The sequence below is a fragment of the Macrobrachium rosenbergii genome, chromosome 9 (assembly GCF_040412425.1).
Source record: "Macrobrachium rosenbergii isolate ZJJX-2024 chromosome 9, ASM4041242v1, whole genome shotgun sequence".
NCBI classification, from domain to species: domain Eukaryota; kingdom Metazoa; phylum Arthropoda; class Malacostraca; order Decapoda; family Palaemonidae; genus Macrobrachium; species Macrobrachium rosenbergii.
Genome location: NC_089749.1, coordinates 10,071,428 through 10,094,913, shown reverse-complemented (window position 1 = coordinate 10,094,913; position 23,486 = coordinate 10,071,428). Strand labels below are relative to the sequence as shown.

The following is a 23,486-nucleotide window of genomic DNA, read 5'->3' as shown; positions in this document are numbered from 1 at the left end:
TTACGCAGTCATACAGCTTCAAGTCTCGTGAATTGTTTCGTAATTTTGTTGTGAAATCTCTCTACAGAAAATTGATCGGGATGATGAATGGCCAAGGGATGTTGGATTGAAGGACTGGCCACAGATAATATACTAGATTTTGATACTGGTTTGTTGTGCCTTGTGCAGCACATTGTATATGATACTCAAGGTTCTTTGCTGCTTCCATTTGGACCCAGCTGCATTGTTTTCTGCTTGTTACTGTTCATCCAGTGCATTTGGTCATCTTTCCCATACCTCTCCAGCTTTAACTTTTCTGGTTTCAGCTTTCACCACTTTCATAAGGGGGCTGCTGCTACACTCATTTTCTAGTATTATGTTTAATAATAAGTTTACTGGAATTATGTTTTGGCTAAAACTAAATTATGGAATAGTTACATAGTGCAGCTGATCTCCAAATGTTTAAGCAAGTAGCAAATTCACCTGAATTCAGGAATTTTGGTTTTATTTTCTATTCCTGCTTGTTTATCAAGTTTTTTTATAACTTCTCTCTTTGCAGGCTGAGTTCTTAAGGGTTTATAGTCTGTTGATTTTCCAGAGGTGTCTTCAGCTGAAGATTAAAGAATGAACAAATTTCTTGGGAAGTGATATCAGCTGACAGATGTCTTGTAAAATAAATGATTTTCCTGTCATGGGAGCAACTCCACTGATTTTGGATTTTTTCACGTTTCATTTTCCTCATCTGCCACTTTGTATTGATTCAGCTACATTTGGTGGTTATTCTTGCGATGCAGATTGTGGTCCACCACTGCATAAATTCTCTTTGCATCATAATTTGGTAGTTTCACCAACCAACTGATGCTTCAGTAGCAGAAAAAGCAAAAGTTAGGTAACTGCAGCTATGAGTAATGTTGGCAACTATGGCTGCAGTCTAGCTTTTGACAAAGTCGACTTATTAAGGGCAAGGACTGAATTGCGAGAGTCTACTACCTATCTTTTAAGAAGTGAGATCCAACATTTGCAAAATATCAACTCCCAACTTTCTTTGATAAGTTTTGTCAAATGCTGAGAAACTTCATGTTGCAACAGACATTAGTTATGTTTGCAATATTTACTGCTGAAAGGTGAAGTATCTGTACAGCAAAAGTTACAGTGGCTTCCAAAGCCACTGAATTTACTCTCTCCTTTTTAACAAATGAATGCCCTTTAAACGGGACTCTTCACAGCTTCTGTACCAACCAGCTAAAAACTGGTAAAAGGCTTTTTAAGGGGTCAATTCAAAACAATTAGAAAAAAATATTTTAATGAGTGCTAACAGCCAAAAAAATAAATTGCAGCAAATTATCTTCATAACAATCAATTAATATAAAATTTTATGCCATGTATCTTAAAAAATATGTATTACAGAAACTAAGGAACCTATGGTTTGCTAAGGCCATAAAGCAGAATGATATGCAAAAATGCTAGGTAAAATCCGTTCGGTAACCTGTATTGCTGTAAGTCAAACCTACTATAGTATTGGACAGCCAAACTGGATGCATTTCTCAAGGAACAAAAGTTTCTAAATTGATTTATTCTCTAAGGACATGAATTGGGTTGTGCTTATACCATGTCACTGAGTTTCCAAGTGCCACCATCTTATTTATAAAGCACTGTTGCATAATGAAATACACCAGTTTCCTAACTACAAGATTTGTGTCTATGTACAGTTTCTCCAATGCTTTCAGAGAAAACATTTTTCAAAATTGTTTACATATCTTCATAAGCAGAATGCATTCATTCAAAAAGTTCTACATACACACATTACATACTTAAGTTGAAGATTCCCTCAACGTAGTCATACACTTCACAATATTATTCAGAAAGGCTTGTAAATCTCAGTGACTAGTTTTGAAGCCTGAATTCCTTTTGTACCTGAAAATATCCTACACAGACAACTACATTATTTGTGATTTTTGGCAACAGTATATGATATATCTCAGAGCTACAGTTATGAAAGTAAAACCCAAGAACGTGCAAGTGAGGAGAACAGACGAACTACTAACACAGTTACAATTGACATTACACTTACAGCAAACTACCACAACGTATTCATGGGACATACCCTATTTCTTTAAATGATAAATACTGAGTCTACAACAAACTTCTTATGGCTGCATATTCCTTAAAGCAGATTTGAGAGTATACCTTTATTCAGCTACTTTGTGGATTTGATAACAGGATTATACAAAACGTGTCAATTTTTAAAAAAAATTTTACAGAAGGTTGGTCTCGTGACTGGCAACAAGTGATTAACATTCAGAAGAAACTAGATGCAGTATTAAGAAACTTCTTTAAGCTTAACAATGGTTTCTGATATGATGAATCATAGTTTGACAGACCACCAGCTGTGACTTTTTTTAAAAATTGACATCCAAAGTATCAGAAACAAATACATCAGGACAATTTATATGAGAAATACAGTTTTCAGCAACTTTTAACTGGAAATACAGTCTAGCGTAAGAAACCTTGATATGTCAAAGAATGTTATCCTACAATGATATGAAGTTTTAAGAATAACCAACCCAAAACTTTCTCACTAATGTTTGTTTTGAAATAGAAGAGTTTGTTCATTATAATAAAAAAAAAGTGAAAGTAATTACATCTTATAAAATACTACATCTTACACACTTTAGTGTTATCTTCTACCATTTTTCCCAATTGACTCCCAAAATTTGTTGTCTTGCATACATGAGCATGAGATGATATGCATGTGGACCACTTCAATAGGGCATGGTTCCAAATATTTTCTGATCACAAGTAAAACAGGTTTCACTCATTTTGTTAATAATTATGCATTGTTTGTTATGGTTTGGATTTATTGTACAATTCTGCATAATCGCACTATACACCGAGTTAAGGACAAATATTCAGTGAGTACTAGAGAAGAAGAAACAACATGCAAAGCACTACAGTCGACACACACACACTTGTCACTAAAATCCAATAATAAGAACAATGATATGTCTTTGATCACTTTAGCCTCTACAGCGGACAACAATTTCTATTTGGCGTGGCTATAACGGACTTAATCACTACAATAAATATACAAGAAGGCTACCATATCCCTGAGACTATTTTCATATACAGGTACTGATCTATTTGCCTCTCTACATCAAAACTACAAACAGAATTACCATGTAAATGAAGCTCAATACCCTTAGAATAGTCCACTGATTTTTCCAACTCGCAAAACAAAGGTAACTGCTAGCACTGCTAGGCCTGGGTCCGATTCCATCTGGACTGCCTCAATAAGATAAAGGTCATGCAAATGAAGGGACTAATGTCCTTACTACACATAAAGTGTTTGATACAGCAGTGAAAATATGTGCACCTTATGGGATGAGCTAAATTTCATTTTGGACAACACTAAACTTGCCTGTACCTCTAACTAACAGGCAATTTCACATCAAGTTCTACGAGAAAAATCATAAGCTATGCATGCCTATGGAAGCTAATGAAGCCGTCTTTAGTTTAACGTAGTATGACGTGAAGTCTCTGACATTTTTTAGCATGCTGCCAAACTCTGCTCCAAGTAACCATTACCAATGGAAAAACTGAAATCGGCCCAATTGTGCTTCTGGGGTAGCACCATAACGAACATGCCCGACTTCATTTGTACCAGTTTAGAAATGGCTACTTTAGGTGGAAAGATGTTACAAGACCCTGAAAACATTACTCTTAAGAAATGTTCACCTCTACAAACCTAACAATTATCTTCTTTAAAAAATTAAACTTGTTCTGGGTATACCACCCTACTTTGCAACACTGCATCCTCTAATGTCAACAAAGTTTTATACAATCATACATTTATAAATCACAATGGAACAACAACAATGCCCTATAGCTTACATGAATTAGGTTATAAAACTGAAATTCAAAATATCACAAGAGCAAATTTAGAATACATATGAAATGACAAATTTTAGATCAATTTGTATTTCTCATAACTATCAAACCTTCAGTCTTAATGTAGGGATAAATTCTCTGGCACTTGCTGGAGCCCAGATAAAAATAAACACAAAGAATTGGTGGCAATGGGCGTCAGCCAATAGGTCTGGAGGAGGACGCTATGCGACCTGCTTTACCCAAGCTATGCATCATCATATTGGTTTCCTTCCAGCCCAAGAAAGAATGGGGATGGCATGAGGTGGGTCATGTACATTAAGGCTGAATGTTTGTTAGTTATGAAAAATACAAAACTGGTTTAAAATTTGACATTTGTTCATACACATAACAAATCCTGGTCGTAACGTAGGAAAGACTCACTCTTGGAGGGAGGACAAGAAAGTTATGACCAACTGGAGGTTCGGACCACCTGGGCTCACCTCCTGGCCATAAGCAGGACATACGAAGATGAAGAGGAGGAAGATCTGCAATGTCTCTTCTTTGAAATGGGAAGCTCAACATGGCTGTACTTCTTGAGAAACACCAACTCTGTCAAAGAGAGCTTGAACAAGAATCAAAGGGAGCAGATGTAGGTGACTATGGAGGGAGGTCAACAGAAGCGGCACAGAGATAGGTGCTGGGAGAGCCACTGACAGATGAGATGACGTCATGGAGACTAACATTGGAGACAGTCCCGGGGAGAGCCATTGTAAGTTGGGATGATGTCACTGAAACTGACGATCTGGAAACTGTCATGGCGGATGTCATTGGGAAGCGAAATCATACGCAGTGAGACAAAAGGCCAGAAAGGGTTGGTACCCCCCTGATAGGCCTAGCAATGCCTAACACTGACATCATCTGCTCATCCCTCCTGAAAAGACAAGTACAAGAGGAGCTGCCTCGCTCAATAATCTTGATGGGTTTCAGCACTTGGTCTTCAAGACCTAAATTTCATAATCAATCAATCCTCCCTCACAGGGGAAATGCTTTCCCCTCCCAAAATAACAGGGCAGCAACATTACATACAAGAACTTCTGAATCCCCTTGAATCTTCTAAAGACAAACTCGAAGAAGAAGAATGAGAGGGAGAATAATCTTTGTGAGAAGAACCAGCAGCAAGAGAAGATTTAGGTAAAGAAGAGGTGGAACGAGCGGGAATAGGAATGCCTGCCGTCAAGGGAGACCTAAAAGCCTTCCCAAGATATAAACCATCGGTTTCCTCTTATACCTCCTCTTAATCTCTTCCATTGCTCAGGAGACCAAAGACAACACTCGGAACAGGGGTTACTTATGCTGCAAACGTTAGCTCTGCACCTACTACAAGTGGAATGTGGGTCTGTAGACAAAGAAGACAAATAACGGGAACAAGGGTTGTTACCATCTGCAGGATGGATTTGACTCGAAGCCTGGGAGGCTTGGCAGAATCAGGGGTTATGTTTCAAAAAAGCAAGAAACACACAAACAACACAATATCACACAGAAAACACACACACAAAAAAGAGAAAAAACCAGAAAAGCTGGCAAGAAGTGCAAAAGAATTTATCCCTACGTTAAGACCAAGGTTTGTTTCGTGTATGAACAACTATTAAGTTTTCTGCAATTTAGCTTGTACAGCTTACAATAATGTAGTAATTTGAATTCAGTATCTGAACCTTGATAATTAGTAGTACTGTATAGGAATTTCAAACCTAATCTATAATGAACATAATCAGTGCATACATAGTTACAAAATCATTTGAATATGACGGCATTACAGCACTGTCCAGTATTACTATACACAAAATCTAAGTACTAGAATCTTGCTGAAAAGAAATTCTTTGAAAGCTGCACAGACATGAAATCATTGCTAGAGCCTCTAGCTGAACACATCCTAGAAATAAACTATGTCCTCACTATTTTTATTAATGTACATAAACCTTTCCATAATGTACCACACCAACAAAGATACGCATATGCTTTTTCTACTGCAAATACAAATGTAGAAGTAGGCTGTACCAACCCTTCATCCAAAAAGGTATGATTAAACACGTGAAAAATTACACCAACAGCAAATTGGACTAGTCGAAAGAATTGTTGCTAAAGGTCAGGAAAACTTGAAAAACTTCTGAGAGTTTAGTTTGGTTTACTCCAAATATGAAGGAGCTGTATGACTGGGGTTCAAACTTGAGCAGACCGAAGCTATAATTCCACTTAACGTTCGCTACAAATACAAAAAAATAGGTACTTTCTTCTTTAACCACTACATAAATCAATGAAGCATTTACTGTCATTATTATTACTATATCACAGGCTGACTAGATAAGAACTAAATACATATTTTTCCAAATTTAAGTGACTATATGGTGATACAGATAAAGCACAGGACAATATAAAAATGAAGTAAGAATTTCAGTGAGTACAGCGAGATGACAATCACTAACCTGAATTTATAAAATGACTACTGTATTAGCTATTTCTACTTTTGATTTATTCACTGGCCATATAAACTATCAGCACAGCCATACCCATGATAAACTATTAAGATATTGGTTTTGATAATACAGACTGCTATTTTTAGGACAATATAATAACAATGTTACTGATCAAACTATTTACCAAAATACCCTAGTTCTATTTTACTGAGTACTGGACCGATTAAATATTTTCTTATTTACAGTGGATCGGGGCATTTCAAACAATTTTACACGTCAAGCGTGACTACGTCGTCAGGCATAATTGTAATATTAAATACTTTTGCAAACATCCTCGGCCTTGAATACCACAAAACAGTGGCAACTGCAGTTGTTGCTATTAAAGAAGCCAATATACGTCTTTGCCAGACTTTCCCGTTGTCTGTGCAATCGACTATGAGATCCGCAGGACTGTATTCAGCATTTCCTGACACCTGGAAGATATGTTCAAGATTAATTATTATGACTAGAATGTGCGTGCAAAATCTGAAAGAGGGTCACTAGAATTACAAGAGCATATGAGATAAACAATTTATAACACATTCTGAGTGAATGGGACATGAATAACTTAATATCAAAATGGAAAGAATGAGTTCCTTCAATATTCATGAAGCAATAACTTCAGGTATATACATATAGTGAATTCTATTTCTATTACTGAAAAGAGTGTCTCTGCAAACCAGCAAAACTGCTGTTGATTTTAGGAATCTCTGCCATTTTTACCATAAAAGGGTACTACTGGATATAGTACCCAGAACATTCTGCCTCCATATAATTCTCACTCTTATTAGTACTTCTTTTCTATGAAATTTCATAGAGACCTTTATAAAGGAGGCTTTAAATAAGTATACTTTAAAGAGTAACGGTGACCAATTATAGTCTTTTTTTTTTTTCTTGCATGGATTGTTTATCTTGAATTTTCTTGTATAAAGAGGAAAAATTACAATAATGAGTAAGAAAAGAGAAATAGCAACATGAAAGAAAAAAAAAAAGGGGGGCAAAATCTTGCAAAAACATTTATGAAACATCTAAGAGGGTAAAAATATTCATGTGAACTATTTCAGAATATTACTGAACACAAAACTGTGCAAGAAATTACAAGAAACAGAATGGCAAATGAGAAAAATATGTGTAAAACCGGGGAAATGTAGCATCCTCCAACACTAAAGAAGTAAAACTGAAGTATGAGACAGCTAGTGGACTATGAGATTGGCTTGTCGGTAGAACTTTCGGTGTACTGAATAAAGGCTAATTATGATTAACAGGTTTCATACACCAGAGGCAATGAGCTATATTAAGACTGACTTATTAAAAACTGTAATAATAAATCTTGTGGGTTTTTTAGATGCATCTGAGCAGGAATAAATATCAATCCCTTTATCCACTGACTTCACACAAAGTCTCCATCCAATTATGAGCCACTACAACCTCTGCAGTGTATGGGTTCAACTTAAACAAAAATTAAAATGAAAAAATATGCATACTTTGTCAAGGTAATTTTTGAAGAATTTCAGCTCCTCGAATAACCCTTGTGTATACTTCAAAGAGTCTCCGCAATTGGATGCTAAAGATGACACAGAATGAACCTCCTGGCCTAGCTGAAGAAGACGTGGGTTGGCTTGTATCTGGTCCCGTAAATATCCAACCGACGCATGCATGTACCTGATGTGCTTGTTGATGTTGCCTATCATTGCCACTGCTTCTGGAACGCTGCAATAGGGGCTGAATCAGAAAACCATCTTGAAGTGACACAAATATTTTACTAATGAGCAACAATAAGTTAGAATCGAGGCTGTAACTGAAAAGGTAAAAACCTGCTTACCAAAAATCTTGAAGGAAGTCAAGTAAGAATTAATATGGGACTTAGCTGAAGAAAAGATTAGATATTGACTTGAAAACTGAAATGATGATCACACAAATGGAGAACAGAGAGTAATAGGAATGGTTACAAATTCTGCCAGAATACACGAAACATCAATTTTCATAAAAGTTATTTCTTTCCCCAAACAGGCTGGTTTTAGAGGAAAACAAGTGTGCAGTCTTGCTAGTCATTTTCCTCATGGGTTAAATATGAAAAATCTCCCATGATCTTTTGCTGTTACCTATTCCCTTGACTTTCTAGGCCTTTTGGTCTTCCTAAAGTACTTTTTCATGCTTCTGTATACTGTAATTATATACATTATTGTAGTGTACAATCATACCAAAATGTTCTGTTACAATATTTCTGACTAATCATTCCCACCTCAACTCCAACCCACTTACAGTACTTATTTATTATCATTCCTCTCATTTATTCTCTTAAGAGAATTACCAGCATTATCCTTTCAAAAAATTTTCTAACATGTAAACAAGCTACAAAATTCTTGAACTTACGTAATCATGGTACTCTGCGTTAAGTCAGGCAGACTGGATGTTTGCCAATCTTTTTTGTGGATTTCCTTGATAGCATGGAGGATCTTCTTGCGTACTCCGACGGCATCAATATTCATATTTTCCAGGTCTTTCTCAGTAAAGCGAAGAAATGACTCAAAGGACACCTGAAAGAGACGTACCAGTGATGAAGTAAGAATTGGAAAGTAGTCAAATTTATGCGTTGCATCTTATGAAACAGCCAAGAATAAAAATAGCGTACAGTAATATGACTAGATATCCCAGTGAACAGGCACTAGAAACTTCAGAATTCAGGTTATTAAAATAGATAATTAAATTACAGAGAAAACTTTGACATGCACAAACAAACATAAGTGTTTCATGTCCCTTCATTACTGTAGAGTTCATATTATCAAAACAGTTCAATCCATGGCCTAGATGTGACAGTTCCTGCTATGCTATATTATACTGTAGTGTGCTACTGAAGGTTTGAAAAGAATAGAGAACTTCATGTTCACAGTTAAAGACCAGCAGAAGATTATAAAATGAATATATATGAAATCAGCATTTTTTAATTTTGTTACAGCAGATACTGTATTAAAATACTGGAAAAACCAAATGTAACCGCCAACATCCATGATAAAAAACTAGATGTTTTTTCCCACCCTATCACCAAATATCAGTGGCTGCTAAGTGCTCAACACACAATATCACCTAACAAATTAGAATAAGACAGATGACCAAGATAATAACAAAACAAGCATTGGTTGTGGTTGTCTGTAACAAAAGCCTCTACACGGTCACCCAGTCATTGGCTAAAGTAGTAAATAAACTGGTTTGTCCTTGTTTACAAGTAATCAAACATTTCATAAACTACATAACTAACCACAGCACACTATGCATTATCAATACCTTGTGTTTGTGAAACAAAGGAATCAAATCCTTCAACTCAAGACCACACAGAACCATCTCCAATTCTCCGTATATTATTGCATCTTTGCTCCCGTTAGGTGACTTTGGCAATGTGGCATCGGGCAAAGCATCCAAGATGGAAAGGCTGTCTTTAGCATCGGTTCCTTTGTCAATAACGCGATCAAGGATGTCTGCAATCTGAAACGAGAAATGGTGCACATATCTTTAGCCAGTAACACAGAAGACAAATGAGTTGCAGTAGATATAAAAAATAATACAATGTATATCAAGCATGAAACTAAGAGAGAGAAAACTAGAATGAGTGGATCTAGAAAGAGAAAACTAGAATGAGTGGATCTATACTATCTCGAAAAAGCTCCATTACCTCAGGGTACCCTGCTGCAAGAGCAATGTCTGATGCCCGCTGCCCGTGGTTATTCATTTTTGTTGGGTCAGCTGAATGTTGCAAAAGAATTCTAACAACTTTTCCATGACCTTTTGTAGCTGCCCAACATAGTGCAGTCCACCTGTGTGAGGAAAAAATGTAAGGTGATTCTTTGACACCATACATAAAAGGAGCATTACCGTTAGTAAAGGTAACTTCCTCTACCAAGGAAGCCAGTCAACCTATAAACAAGGCATATAATAAATTATTGATTCATTAGCCAAAAATCATGGGCCAACCTAAACCACAAGACCTAACTACACAAGCGTATCAACATTACATAAGCAGTACATTTTATATAAAATTATAATTTTCTATAATTATGAGTATAGCAGAGTCAAAGCTTTGAATGAAAATGAATCTCTAATCATGTTGCACCACAAGGGAAAGAAAGAGCTGTACAGAATTTCTTATTTCACCCACCCTTTATTGTCCTGCTTGTTGACATCAACTTTAGCTTCGATTAATCTCTGAACGATGGTGCTGCGGCCTTCCTTGCTCGCAAACATCAACGCTGTCATCCTGTGTCGTTCGGCAGTATTCACAAGTGCACCGTAGCTGAGCAGGAGTTCCACACATTCCAAAAGGTCAGTTTCACTTTCCCGACTTGAGGCACACGCAGCCATGAGAGCGGTGAATAGCTCTTGGGAAAGGTGAAAGGTATACATCAATACACCAAATTTATGTGAAAAGTGCATGACTAAAACAGCATAATGAACAATAAGAGGAAAAGCGTTACAAACAACACACCAAATTTATGGGAATGTAACTCAAAAGAGAGGCCAAAGGTCATTCAGCGCTGAAAGGGAAACTGAGAGTAAAAAGGTTTTAAAGTTGTAACAGGTGGAAAACCTCACAGTTGCACTATGAAACAACTGCTGGGAGAGGGTGGAAAGTAAGATGAAAGTGATAGAATACGAACAGAGGTACAGCAAAAGGAATGATGGGTTGCAGCTTGGGGCTGATGGGAAGCTGCAAAGTACTTCAAGTAATGCTAACAGTGCACCGTGTGAGGTGCACTGGCGGCCCTACCACCCTATGGGGACCAAATTAATGTAAAAGTGCATGGTGCATAACTATACATCACAACATAATGATACGCAATAATAACCTAACATGAATTAAGAAGGTTGGATGACATTCTCAATAATAATACTGAAATGAATATTGTACTCATATTCATCACTTGAATAAATGAACAATTTTTTTAAAGAAAGTAGTACCCTCAATTCCACAAAGTAAAATCAATGAAAGGTTGCATTACAGTATAGTTTATTATTATTGTAAGGTCATTGTATAATCAACTTGAACTATACATATGGAACATCATCCTGGATAGTACTTCCTAAGATATAGCCAATAAACAGATGAAACTAACAATTACATCGATACATTAAAATATAAACCTGAATTTCTCCAAATTAACCTAAAAGAGAAAGGGAGAGAGAGAGTAGAAAAACTTGGCTTAAAAAGATGAGAGTATTTAACCATTACCAAGACCCTTGTGTTAAAACTGCAATGAAGTGTTACTAGCAAGACAGTCATTTAAGTCATAACTACAGTTGTACGTTCATTAAAATCCAAGTCTTTTATTAAAATTAATTTCTTCTAAAATTTTAAGGTTATGTAAGTTTAGCACATCATAATTTAAAATAAAAAAGATGAAAAACACCTCATGAATAGTAGTAGCACGTCGTACACCAGCCTTGATAATTCTAAAGGCTAATGTTTACAAACAAATAAAAATAGCTATGTAACGAGGTCACAGGAGCCGAAATAAGAAAACATTACAGTAACCTGTTACTAATTGTGTGATGGCAGTCTGGGGCTAAAAATAGGGTGCTGTGAGAAACCCTGTGACTACCATTCAACAAGCAGTAAAATGGCACAGGGCCAGAATCTAAGATGGCCTCCCCTGACATAAACAAGAGAAGCTGCCAGATACATTCCACAGTGACATTTAACAGTGTATTATCAGACCTGAGGCCATCAAATGTCTCCAATAAAATGCCAAAGTATGTTTTGGATGTCAGGAGACTGAGGTCAGTAACACAATAGCAGTATGAATACACAGATAGTACAGTACTTTAAAATAATAAAAGACAACAACTTAGCATGCACTTACTACACATTATGTAAACATCTGTTTCCTACATAAACATCTGTTGCTTACATAACCACAAACATGGGAAAACATATCCACAAAAGCGAGAGGTGGAGGTCCCTTCATTTAAGCCAACTGGAGCACATCCAAGACTTAACTTGACATTGATAAGTTTCGCAGACTCCTTATGAGTTCTGTGGACTCTGATTTTACACCAAGAAATAATCACTTTCATGCAAAAAAAAAAAAAAATTCATAATCATTATGCATATACGTATCATTAAAATGCAACCCTTCCTCAAGCATAGTCTTGACCTGAATCGAAAATATCAACGCAAGATCATTTACCTTTGTGAAGATTTGGATCAGCATTCTGTTGCAAGAGATACTGCACAACATGAGGCTTCGCGCATGAGCAAGCATACATCAGGCATGTCCAACCACTTTTTAAGATCTGGTCCACAGCAATTCCTTCCAAAAATATAAAGTATAAAATAAATATCTGCACAAAAATTTTAAGTACACTGCCTGCTTTCAAGATATGATCCTTAGCAATGTCTTCAACGATACAACAGTAAATTAACAATTGAAAATAATCCATTTAGTATTCTAGCTCAACATCAAACACCTTTCTGTAGAATAGTTACAGGGCATTTTAAAAGGTTCTTTGCTTACATAACAAACAGTAGTTCATTTAAAAGGTTCTTTGCTTACATAACAAACAGCAGTTCATTTAGGAAAGTTTGTTTGGAAAAAATAGACTGTTGTGCAGTGATACTTATAAAACATAAACTCAACTTAGAAAATTACTTCAGCAACATCAATACTCTAAAATTAGTAGTACAGTATATTTTCCAACAAGGTTAAGATAATCAGATCCATGACCATACCTTGTTGTACTAAGGACTTAATAACTGGCAAGTTTCCCTGCATTCCAGCCATTCGAAATTCATCGAGGGGTTGAGAATAACCTTCGTGCATTCGTCGCTGTCGCCATGACCCAGTAAGAGAGGGTGCAGGACTCCGGCTCTTACGGGAACCCCATGAGGGCGTAGGGCTTGATGCTGTATTCGTGATAAAGATGTCAGACTCTTTTGTCATTCCTAACATTTAAAATTAAAATCTATCTAAAGATTTAGGTTAAATTAGGTGTTCACAAGCAGTTTGTACGTACAATGGTCCAATTAAGTTAAAATAAGGCAGGTGATAAGGTACTGCACCAAATATATGATTCTTAATACTGATTAAAAGCTAATGATATTCTGTACGTACATCAGAATTTTTTTGTATTTTCTACCATTTAAAATAACATACAATCCATAATGTACTGTACCAAACATAATTTTTTTAGGCTAATTAATGCATAACATACATCTGTACAAAGGACTAACCTTTCAAATATCCATTGCTATAACCAGGATAAAGTGTGTTCGAGTACCCATTCACATAGGCATCTGGTCTGTCTACGAAATCATTAAGGCTGCTTCCACTTGACTGCATACTGGTTTGCATTATGGATCCAAGACTCTGTTGAAGTATTTTGGAACTAAATACATCACTTTCTGTAATTCTGAATTAGTAGAAATTCTACTCTAAAATACAAACTTCACGAACAAGTATCCATATGCTCCTTTCCACTGACATAGTTCCACTTGTCCTTCAAAATGCTAAGGATGCGCCTGGTACAAGCTGGTATTCAATTGAAGTACCTGGTACAAACTGGTATTCAATCAAGTACCTGGTACAAGCTGGTATCTGTCAAGTACCTGGTACAAACTGGTATTCAATTGAAGTACCTGGTACAAACTGGTATTCAACCCCCAACTACACAAAGCATATCACTTCTAGTCCTGGCATGAATCATAAACAAAAGGATTTTATTAAAGTTTTACTCACAATTTTAAAACCCTGTTTTCCCTAAAAAGTAATTGATAGGAGGCCTTGTCATATCTCGCTTCATTGTACGGTAATATCCTCTTTTTTGGTGATTCAAACTACTGTATAATTTTAAAGAAATTGAGAACCTGTTACCATAGCAACAAAAGAGAAACATCAAATGAGTAAAAATGCATTAGAGATGACTAGTCCTAGCCCTTCATTCTTCAATCTGTAACTACAGTATATTACTAAAAAATCGCAGTTTTATTTGTAATGACTTCAAATAAAGTATGTACTGACTCCTTTACTATACAAAAAGATGGTTAAATGAAAATCTATCACTTTATTTCCACATGAACTTCATAACTTTTCTTTAAAATTATCACTAGCACTGTACATTTTTGTTAAAAATTAAACAGCCCTGAAATACTTAGATTATGCTTTCACATTTCATATGCAGATTAATGGTCTATGCCCAATCCCATGCCCAAGTCCTCTCATCTCATACATATGTCTTTACTAACTTAGGTGTGGTCTTGGTAGTTTAATGCAATCCCGACTGATGTGTGTCCTTGAATCTTAACAAAGTCCTCTCTTAACCCTCAATGTTGTTTTCATTAAAAAAAAAAAAAGGCAATCAGTTTCAGATAAATATTAAATTTCTACTGCACCCAAAAAAAGATAACCAGTTTCAGATTAACATTAAGTTTCTGCTGCATCTTGAATGATTCATTTCTTTCTCATCTGACACTGACTGCTTGACAACTGGGCTCCCTGTGAGCATGTTATTATATTCACCTTCGTCATCTTCATCCTCCTCATGACAAACTGCTCAGCTTTACCAAAATGACTCCTTTGTGGAGATCCTCTCTATGCCTGCCAATCTGTTCTGCTGGTGTTCATCTCTCCTCTTCAAGGCATTTTTGTTGCTGTCCTTCAGCTTGACAGCAGTGCTGAGTTGGAGGCATTAGTCCTTCTTTAGCAGGTTCAGGTAACGCTACTTTCCTACTGACCTCGCTACTTTTCAAACTGCTAATGAAAACAATCTTCCCCAAGGGTGTGTTCCTGTTTGTCTTTGACCATTTTAGGCAGTTCAGTGGGCTTCTTACCTATTCTCACCAAATCTCTCATCCCAACAGCCGGTATCTATGATGGATTTAAGTTGTTCAGAACTCAAGGCTGAGTCAGGATTCTCAAGTTGTTCCTCCAGCAGTTTGACTTTCCAGCCTTCTCTCATCCATCCATTCTCTCGAGTTGCCAGAATCAGACTTGAAGACTTCTCTTTCCTGTTGGCCTCCACAGTTTCGAGGTTGCGCACGGTTAGAGGCTTCTTAAAAAGCTCCCACCCAGTTCAGGAGCAACTCTTTGGGGTTCGAGCACCTTCTTCTTCTCCTCCTCTACTGTTTAAACCCTACCAGGTGACCTCAGATTGGCATGACTTCTGCTGTATCCATTACTTACAGAAACTAACAGGATTTCCAGAGTTGTTGGCTTCACTGTCTACCATCCAAGGGAATTGTATCTGGGTAGAGCCTCTTCAGAGGCTCTTCCGCTTTGTCCTCCCTCCAAAATTACATCTCAGGATACTTATGAACTGGTTTTCGTACGACACACTACATTGCCCTAATTCTTACAGATAGGGGTTGGCGAAGAAAATAAAATATGCTGCTGGTGAATGGTGGACTGTGGGCTGGGCATGCGCAGTGGAACCTATCCCCCTTTCTTACTGTCAAGATGATGTAGCTTCTTGTTTTCCAAAGTATGAGGTTAATCATGATTAATGTATTTGTTAAAAACTTTGCTTTGAAAAATAATAATTTCTAGGGCATTTGCAACATGAGATCATCCACTTTAGCTAAAAAATTTTCAGTAAAAGTTCCCATAAAATCACATCATCCTTTTTAAGGAAGATATGCATGTATAGTTTCCAGATATCATTACAGTGGTTTACCATCAAGATATGTACAATATTTGATCTGAATTCCCCTCTTCTGTCCTTATTGCCTATGCAGGCACTTATACCTGTAGATAAATTACATGTAAATCACTTATGCAATCACTATGTTGACTTTGTACCCTAAAATCATTAATAAATTTAACAGTTTCATTAGGCATCTTCTACAATCATTAGTTCAAATTCTGTTCGTGTATGTCAAGTTCAGTACCTTCCAATAAATAAAAGCAAAAGCACACCTTAAAATCTATGATATTCACTAGAATAAGATTAGGCAAAAAAATCGGGTAAAAAGCAATAAAGATATGAATTACACTGACCAGATATAATAGATAAACTCAAGTGATAAAAATTTAAATTACCTTTATAATAAAACAAATTCCTCAAGATGTTGAACAAGCAAGCAACTATATAATCAAAGAGCAATTCTAGAAAGCACCTATAATATCATCATGGCTATATATACCAGATATACTCACCATATCTAACGAATCATAGTCGGAAGTGGAGTTATGCATATTTTCGTATATTTCGGCAAAGTCCATTTTCGTCGCAAGCCGTGCGCTTACTTTTAGTTCACTAAGTGTCGTTATTTATAAAAATGTTGTGAACCTTTAGTTCCCTAAAGGTTCCCAGTTCTAAAATAACAAATTCGATTCACAAGATTTTATCACAGGCTGTACCACTCGTCCATGATACATAAACATAGCAACAATGAGAATTTCAAACCCAGTAAGAATGCACAGTCAGTTTCATTTGCATTCAAAGTACGACCAAATTTAAAGAATAGGCCTAAAGATTCTGTTGATGGTAATTCCTCGTTATCATCCATAAATAAGGTAAAACAAACTTTGAAAATAGGAAATGCTTAAATAAAAATGTAGCCCAAAGCAGGACCAAAGAAAAATTAGATGGGGAGAAAGTGGGACCTAAGAAAAATTAGGTGGGGAGATGAAGGAAATTTGACAGGTCAGCAAAACGAAACAAAAGTACTGTAATATCCAATGCCAAGTTGGGCAATGTAAGTAGTACAATCAAACATCCATATCATTAAAAATGGAACAAGATGTGGAAAAGATGAATGGAAAAGCACCAGGAGAAGATGGGTCATAAAGTATGAAGATCACAGAAATATGGAAGATGAATAGTAAGACAAAGAAGCAATGAATACTGAAGTTTTACAGAATGAGAAACAGAAAAAGGATAAACAGCAATGAATGTTAGTACAGTACATCTATCATTATTATCGAGGAGTTTAACCAGACCACTGAGTTACAATGAGTTACAATTTAACTCTAATAAGGCTGGCCCAAAGGGTATATCTTCAGTAATAAAATTTAAAGTTGGTTTAATAACTTGCAAAAAACAACAATGAGAGATGACACAAATTTTGAAAAACAACCTAAATAGAATAAAATCATAAAAATTGAATGCAAATATTTAGCAAACAAATAGAATCACAAGGTAAAATTGTGAAAAGTTAAATCAAATGACACAATAGAGCAAATGTGTTCTAGAGACTATTTTTGGGTACAGCATTACCCATGAATGACTAATTAGACCTCCTAAACTGAAATCTTTCTATATATCAACATTACCATTTAATTTGTTATAACGCTAACAAATAGCCTGCCTATATATGAATAAAAAAAACTGTCAGAGAACATACATTGGTACATACAGCATCCTGAATTAAAATCTAATAACACCTATGTTTCAATCCACATATCTGACAGGCTATGCCAGCTACCAAAAACGGTGACTAAGTGAAGCAAAATATGCAGCCAAATTATTGTTGATTTGATTTGTAGGTTGATTCTAAATAAGTGGTTGTGAAGCACAAGAATTCTTGCAATAATACTCCATGAAAACAAATCCAGTAAAACTACACTATAGAGAAAATACGTTTGTATTTTTGAATTTGGGAATAAACCTGCACAAGTAGAACCATATTTCTCATTCTCATGCCATCACTATCACACAGAAACCATATTTTAAATTATGAATTACTTGGAAAATTCTTCAAATAGCCCTGACTGAATGAACCATGTTTCTTCTCGAAACAAATTTTTCTAAAAACTAAATCCAATGAAAAAAACTATCATCTTCACAAACAGAAACCTACTGGCAATGACCACATTCTTAGAAAAACAAAAGATTCAATTCCATTTCACTAACTTCAGAGCTTTTAAGAAGTGCCAGTGATCACAATCTTAACAAAACATCAAATTCAATGCAATTTCAATAAGTTCTGAGTTTTTGATAACATTCTTGAAAAACATTGATTAAGTTTCAATGAGTTCAAAAACAGATTGCAACGATTCAATTTTTATCAGTTTCAATTAAATTTCAATAAGTTTGAGTTTTTAAAAGTCCCTATGATCACATTCTTAGAAAAACACAAGATTCAATTCAATTTCAATAATTTTAGATCTTTTACACAGTTTTTTTAACTGTAAATCAAACAAAACTGCACAGTTATATTGGACCAATTATCAAATGACCCAATCACCACACACACTAGATCCTGACTGACCCAGGGTGGTGTTCAGTGCCAAAGAATGGCAATAAGTTGGCATAACAGCATCCACCCTTGGGGAGGTGTAAGTGGGGGGTGGGGTGGGGGGCCCCAGTGGGTGGGTGAGATAGATATGTGACAGCTCTCATATCTCTGGGGCCTGAGGGTATGTCTTTACCCTATTACTGTATTATTATTTATGAGGGTACACTGCTCTGGCAACAGCCAAAGGGTATGATCTTTCATAAAGCAAGATTTCAAACAATTGAAAAAATTGAGAGCAGAGGCATAAAGGCTTAGAAATTAATATACACCAATGTACTGTACTGTATTAAATTAAAATACAGTAGATACATATGAAGAAAGTATATATGTAACTAACTAATAAAGAACAATAAATATAAGTGGAAATACAAAAATATAAAAAGATGAATAAACAGATTAACAAAGTGCCTGAGTGTACTCTTACCCGAAGACACTCAAACCACAGATGTAATACTATTGTCTCTAAAAACCCGTTAGAATCGAAGTGAATACAAGCAACAAATTAAAATAGTACAGTAATATTAAGTACGTATAGGTCTACGTACCCTTGACCCATTGAGTACGAGCTGTTATGAGGAGACTTAACAAAGAAACAAAAGATTGGAGAAACAAATCCAGAGTTATGTATGTGTACATATATTTCAAAAGAAATCTCAGCAGAAAGCTTTCGGGAATCTGTCCGATTCCCCTTTTCAATCTGACTGAAAAGTGGAATCGAACAGATTCCTGAAAGCTCTCTGAAGAGATTTGGTATTTTTCAATACATACATACCCATACATAACTGTGGATTTGTTTCTGCATTTCAAAACTCATGCTACTATGAGTATTTTTTAATAAACTAAAGATTATCAGAAAACTTTCTTAATATCCCAAGCCTTTCCTTGGGTAATCCAGCACCTGCATCAATCAAGGAAAAACCTCAAATGCAATAATCTTTGCACTAAATGGTTTTAAAAGACCTTGATCTTAATTGGTTTTAAAAAAACTGCGTCTTCTTTGTACAGTAGTTGTTTTTTCTGATTTACAAAAGATCTTACACTGCTTTCATTAACTTTTTTTTGTAGCCTATGACAACACTACATTACTTGTAATCCTACATTCTTCATCTAGTTTTCTTTGCATTGTACAGTATCAACTGACCTGTGGGGCAGAATCACTGTTGAAAAATCCAGAATCAGTGGGATTTGCAGACTCATCTTGCCTGGAATGAAAATAAAAACACCACAAATTAATACAGTCCTCGTATGAGTATGAATATTATTCAACAGTAGAGAATTTTTAAGTATAAGTACATATATCTTTATTCTTTCTAATATAGCTAGATTTCTAATAATACAACTATTTCAAAAACAAATAAACACCCAGTCATTAAAAATAACAAATTCAGGATAATGTGCATTTTTCATGGTGTTACAAACTCAAAGTCTTTTACATAGTTAATGGTGGCAGACTGCCCACCTACCTGTCAGTAACCCAATACATAACTTTTTTCTTCGGCAAAAGGGATAAATTGTGTAATGGTTAAGAGCTTAGATTATGACACAAGACTTTAGATTTGTTTATTTGTAAAAAAAATAAAAATTATATTGTTTTCTATAGGATATAAACCTTCAACTTTTCTATAGAGACTCACTCCTAAGGTGGGAGGTTCTGTTTCACGGAACAAGAAGGGCATACTTCCAAAAGAAGCGGAACCTTCGGTCATTAATCTCCGCGATCACCCCGAACAGTCTGTGTCAAAGGTGAGCAACTGAAGGGACAGTCTATTGCTATTCAGAAATATTAACTTCTTGCTTACATTATGAGTAAGGGAAAGCTGAATCCTGTATCTCTAAACAGACTTGCCATCAGACGCAACAGGCTAACATAGCCCTGTCCAAGAGTCTGATTAATGGTTAAACCCCTAGGATAGGCTCGGGAAACTTGCCGTTCTCATAAAATACGAGAAAATCCAAGTTGGTAGGCAATAAGTGCTAAAGGAAGGTAAAGGAGGATGAACTCCTTGTTAACCTGAAAAAATTCTACAGCAACTCCAATAATTCAGTAAAAAATTCCAGTGGTAAAGAACGTCATTCACAATAAAGACAAGATTGTTGGAATTCGATGTCTAGGCCTATCTTAGAAGCATAATTAACGAAAAGTGGTTGAGGAACAAAACTACTTGGATACATGAACATATGACAGAGCATGTGATCTGTAGGCCTATGCACAGAAATATACCATAAAAAATAGAAGTAGAAAACTTCATGGAATAAAAAGGAAAAATCAGCTGGAAAATAAACTCTAAATGCACGTCACACTGACTATTCAGTAACCAATGACCTAAAAAAAAAGGCAAAACTTGAAAACATGCAAAAAAACTCGACATAGGCCTAGGCCTTTATCCTATATTAAAAAAAATAGGTTAGGTTATTTAAAACATGCAAGAAGGTTGTTCTAGAAAAAACTTTACACAGAACTGACAAATAAATGTGGCCTGCAACGTGGACCACAAGAGAACCTTTAAAAATAACGACGAAAATACCGGGAAGGATCCATTAAAAAAAAAAACCAACCTAGGCCTATAAGTCTACCCAATCTATCTGTCATTTCTTCGACCTAATTTTATGAAATTTGGAAACCTCACGTCAATTAGAATAAAACAAGGACAATTAACCTACTTACTTTGAAATAGGAGTCATGTCAATCACCTCCTCGCGGGGCCTCTTGGGCCTAAACCGCTCCGGCCCTCCGACACTGCTCTCCAGCTCGAACTCGCCCTCTTCGGAGGATTCGCTCATGCCAGCAGGTGCAAACATGGCCTACTGGTCAGAACTCGTCGTTGCAAGACGGCACAGACACGGAGTTCACCCCCCCAAAAGCTGGCAGACGGCAAAAGTAAACTTTAAAATGGTTTCCGGGAAAGGGGCCAAAATTTGACGTCTATTTCTGGGACCAATGTTTACATTCGTGACGTCACGGATGGGGGTTGTGGTCTCTATGTGGCGCTGATCTCATTGTCTTTGGTTGTTCTACCCATCCTGCATTTTGGTTTTTGTGGTCATTATTTGTGGTTAAAGTAAATCTTGAAATGGTTATCCAGGAAAAACGTCAAAAGTTAACATTTATTTCTGGGGCTAATGTTTACATTCGTGACGTCACGGATGAGGGGGGTTGTCTCTATGTGGCACTAATCTCATTGTCTTTGATTGTTCTACCCAAGACTACATTTTAGCTTTTGTTTTGACATTATTTGTGGTAGAAATAAATCTTGAAATGGTTTCCAGGAAAACCGCCAAAAGTTAACATTTATTTCTGGGACCAATGTTTACATTCGTGACGTCACGGTTCGGGTTCCATAAACACAGTTGCGGGCACACTGTCCTGTAGTTGCCGAGCTATTGAACTTTAAAGTTTTACTTTGTAGCTTTTCTCTTTCGCATTATTAATCCATCACTTCAAATGACACTGAATTCCCTTACTATTTAGTATTTGAATCGTCTTTAGCTTAAGATTTCGGTAAACTCTTTGTTTTAATCCTTGAACATTACCCTTTTTCTGCAATGAATACCCCCAAAAATTTCAGGTGATTTTACTAAACTTATTTTTACCGGACGGTGGTTGTGTCTGGATGTGGCAATGATCTCATTGTTTTTGGTGGAGCTCCCCAAACTTTACTTAGTTTCTAGGCTATTTTTTGTTGGTTGTGCCTCATTTGCACGTTGATTATAGCCGATTATGATGATGATTTAATGCTTATAAACACCTCAGGCTTCTGGGTTTGACTGTCATATCCTATAAAACTTTATAGCGACAAAAACACAACAAAAGAACGCATGTGACATTCAGTTTTCAGCCTTTCACGGCAAATCGCCAGACCTGTATATCTTGATTTAATAAAATGATGAAAGTTATAATTAATGAGACCCAATATTCGAGCAGCGAAAATGGAGAGTTGCATAATGTTGCAAGAATGGTGACACTACGTTACATACAAGCAGATTTGAACAAGAAACACGTGCTACAGCTTGCACCAGCAGGGTTGCAAGAGGCAAATTTAATTAATGAATTAAAAAACAATTTTTTTAATCTGCGGTGACGGTGGGTTACTTTTTATTTAATTCTCGAGTTGACAAGTTCGAACTGCTTCAGAATATGCACTTGATATACTAATATGCAATGAAAACTAATAATGAATATAAAATTATTCTGAGGCATATAAAATACAATATTCAGGAGTGGTCATACGCAAATCTCTCTCTCTCTCTCTCTCTCTCTCTCTCTCTTAAAAAGCATGAAGATTAGATGACATTACTTGTTTTATGTGAGGACTTTTTGCTGTATAAATAAAAAACGAGCACATCTGCCATGCTGCTACGCGTGAAATGCTAATTATGTCAACAATGGGATTTTTTTCATCTACACAAGTTTTCAGTTTGTTTATGTTGGACGCCATTTGATGTACAGAGGGGATAGGGGTTGGTATTTGTGGAGAGGGGTGGACCAGTGGCCAGAACAGGAAATACATTAGATGGTTCCTTATACATTTCTGAGTTATAATTTCCTTTCACGGTTCTATTAATGTCAAGTTGCCTACCGTGTAACTGGTTGTAACGTTAAATCTGGTAGCAATGGATTATAACGGTCAGGAAACTGTTGATTATCTTCCTATCAGCCTGGCCAAGCAGAAGTCTCTCTCTCTCTCTCTCTCTCTCTCTCTCTATGAGTGTGTGTGTGTGTGTGTGTGTGTGTGTGTGTGTGTGTGTGTGTGTGTGTGTGTGTGTGGAAATTGAATAGCTGCTGAAAAGTTGGCGCGGAGAGGAATTTCCAAAACAGCTGCAGTTGCCAGTAGTTATCCCGGTAAATTTCATTTTATTTTGTGAATTATTTAATGTTAAGAATGTTTAATGTAGTAAAGACTTTA

At 36.1% G+C, this 23,486-nt stretch overlaps 1 protein-coding gene across 3 annotated transcripts; it reads right to left on the bottom strand.

Annotated features, from left to right (window-relative positions):
- Positions 1-1,265: 1,265 nt before the first annotated feature.
- LOC136841452 (ankyrin repeat, SAM and basic leucine zipper domain-containing protein 1-like) lies at positions 1,266-21,685 on the bottom strand. 3 transcript variants are annotated; one of them, XM_067108395.1, is made up of 11 exons: positions 21,248-21,685; positions 19,724-19,784; positions 13,579-13,714; positions 13,078-13,251; positions 12,536-12,658; positions 10,507-10,726; positions 10,024-10,165; positions 9,639-9,836; positions 8,730-8,893; positions 7,841-8,066; positions 1,266-6,790 (listed from the first exon to the last, which is right to left on the bottom strand). In XM_067108395.1, the coding sequence occupies exons 1-11, from the start codon at positions 21,379-21,381 to the stop codon at positions 6,587-6,589; spliced, it is 1,782 nt and encodes a 593-aa protein (XP_066964496.1). In that variant the 5' UTR covers positions 21,382-21,685; the 3' UTR covers positions 1,266-6,586. The 3 variants fall into 3 exon arrangements, with proteins under 3 accessions (XP_066964496.1, XP_066964498.1, XP_066964497.1); XM_067108397.1 differs by lacking the exons at positions 19,724-19,784; positions 21,248-21,685 and adding exons at positions 16,499-16,657; positions 18,496-18,552; XM_067108396.1 differs by lacking the exons at positions 19,724-19,784; positions 21,248-21,685 and adding exons at positions 16,499-16,820; positions 18,509-18,552.
- Positions 21,686-23,486: the final 1,801 nt, after the last annotated feature.

Coding starts and splice junctions, on each gene's coding strand:
- LOC136841452 (XM_067108395.1), bottom strand. CDS start 21,381: ATGTTTGCACCTGCTGGCATGAGCGAATCCTCCGAAGAGGGCGAGTTC. Junction 10,166..10,506: donor AACAAGCAGGACAATAAAGG/GTGGGTGAAATA, acceptor TTCCTCACACAG/GTGGACTGCACTATGTTGGG. Junction 8,894..9,638: donor CTTTGTTTCACAAACACAAG/GTATTGATAATG, acceptor CGTCTCTTTCAG/GTGTCCTTTGAGTCATTTCT.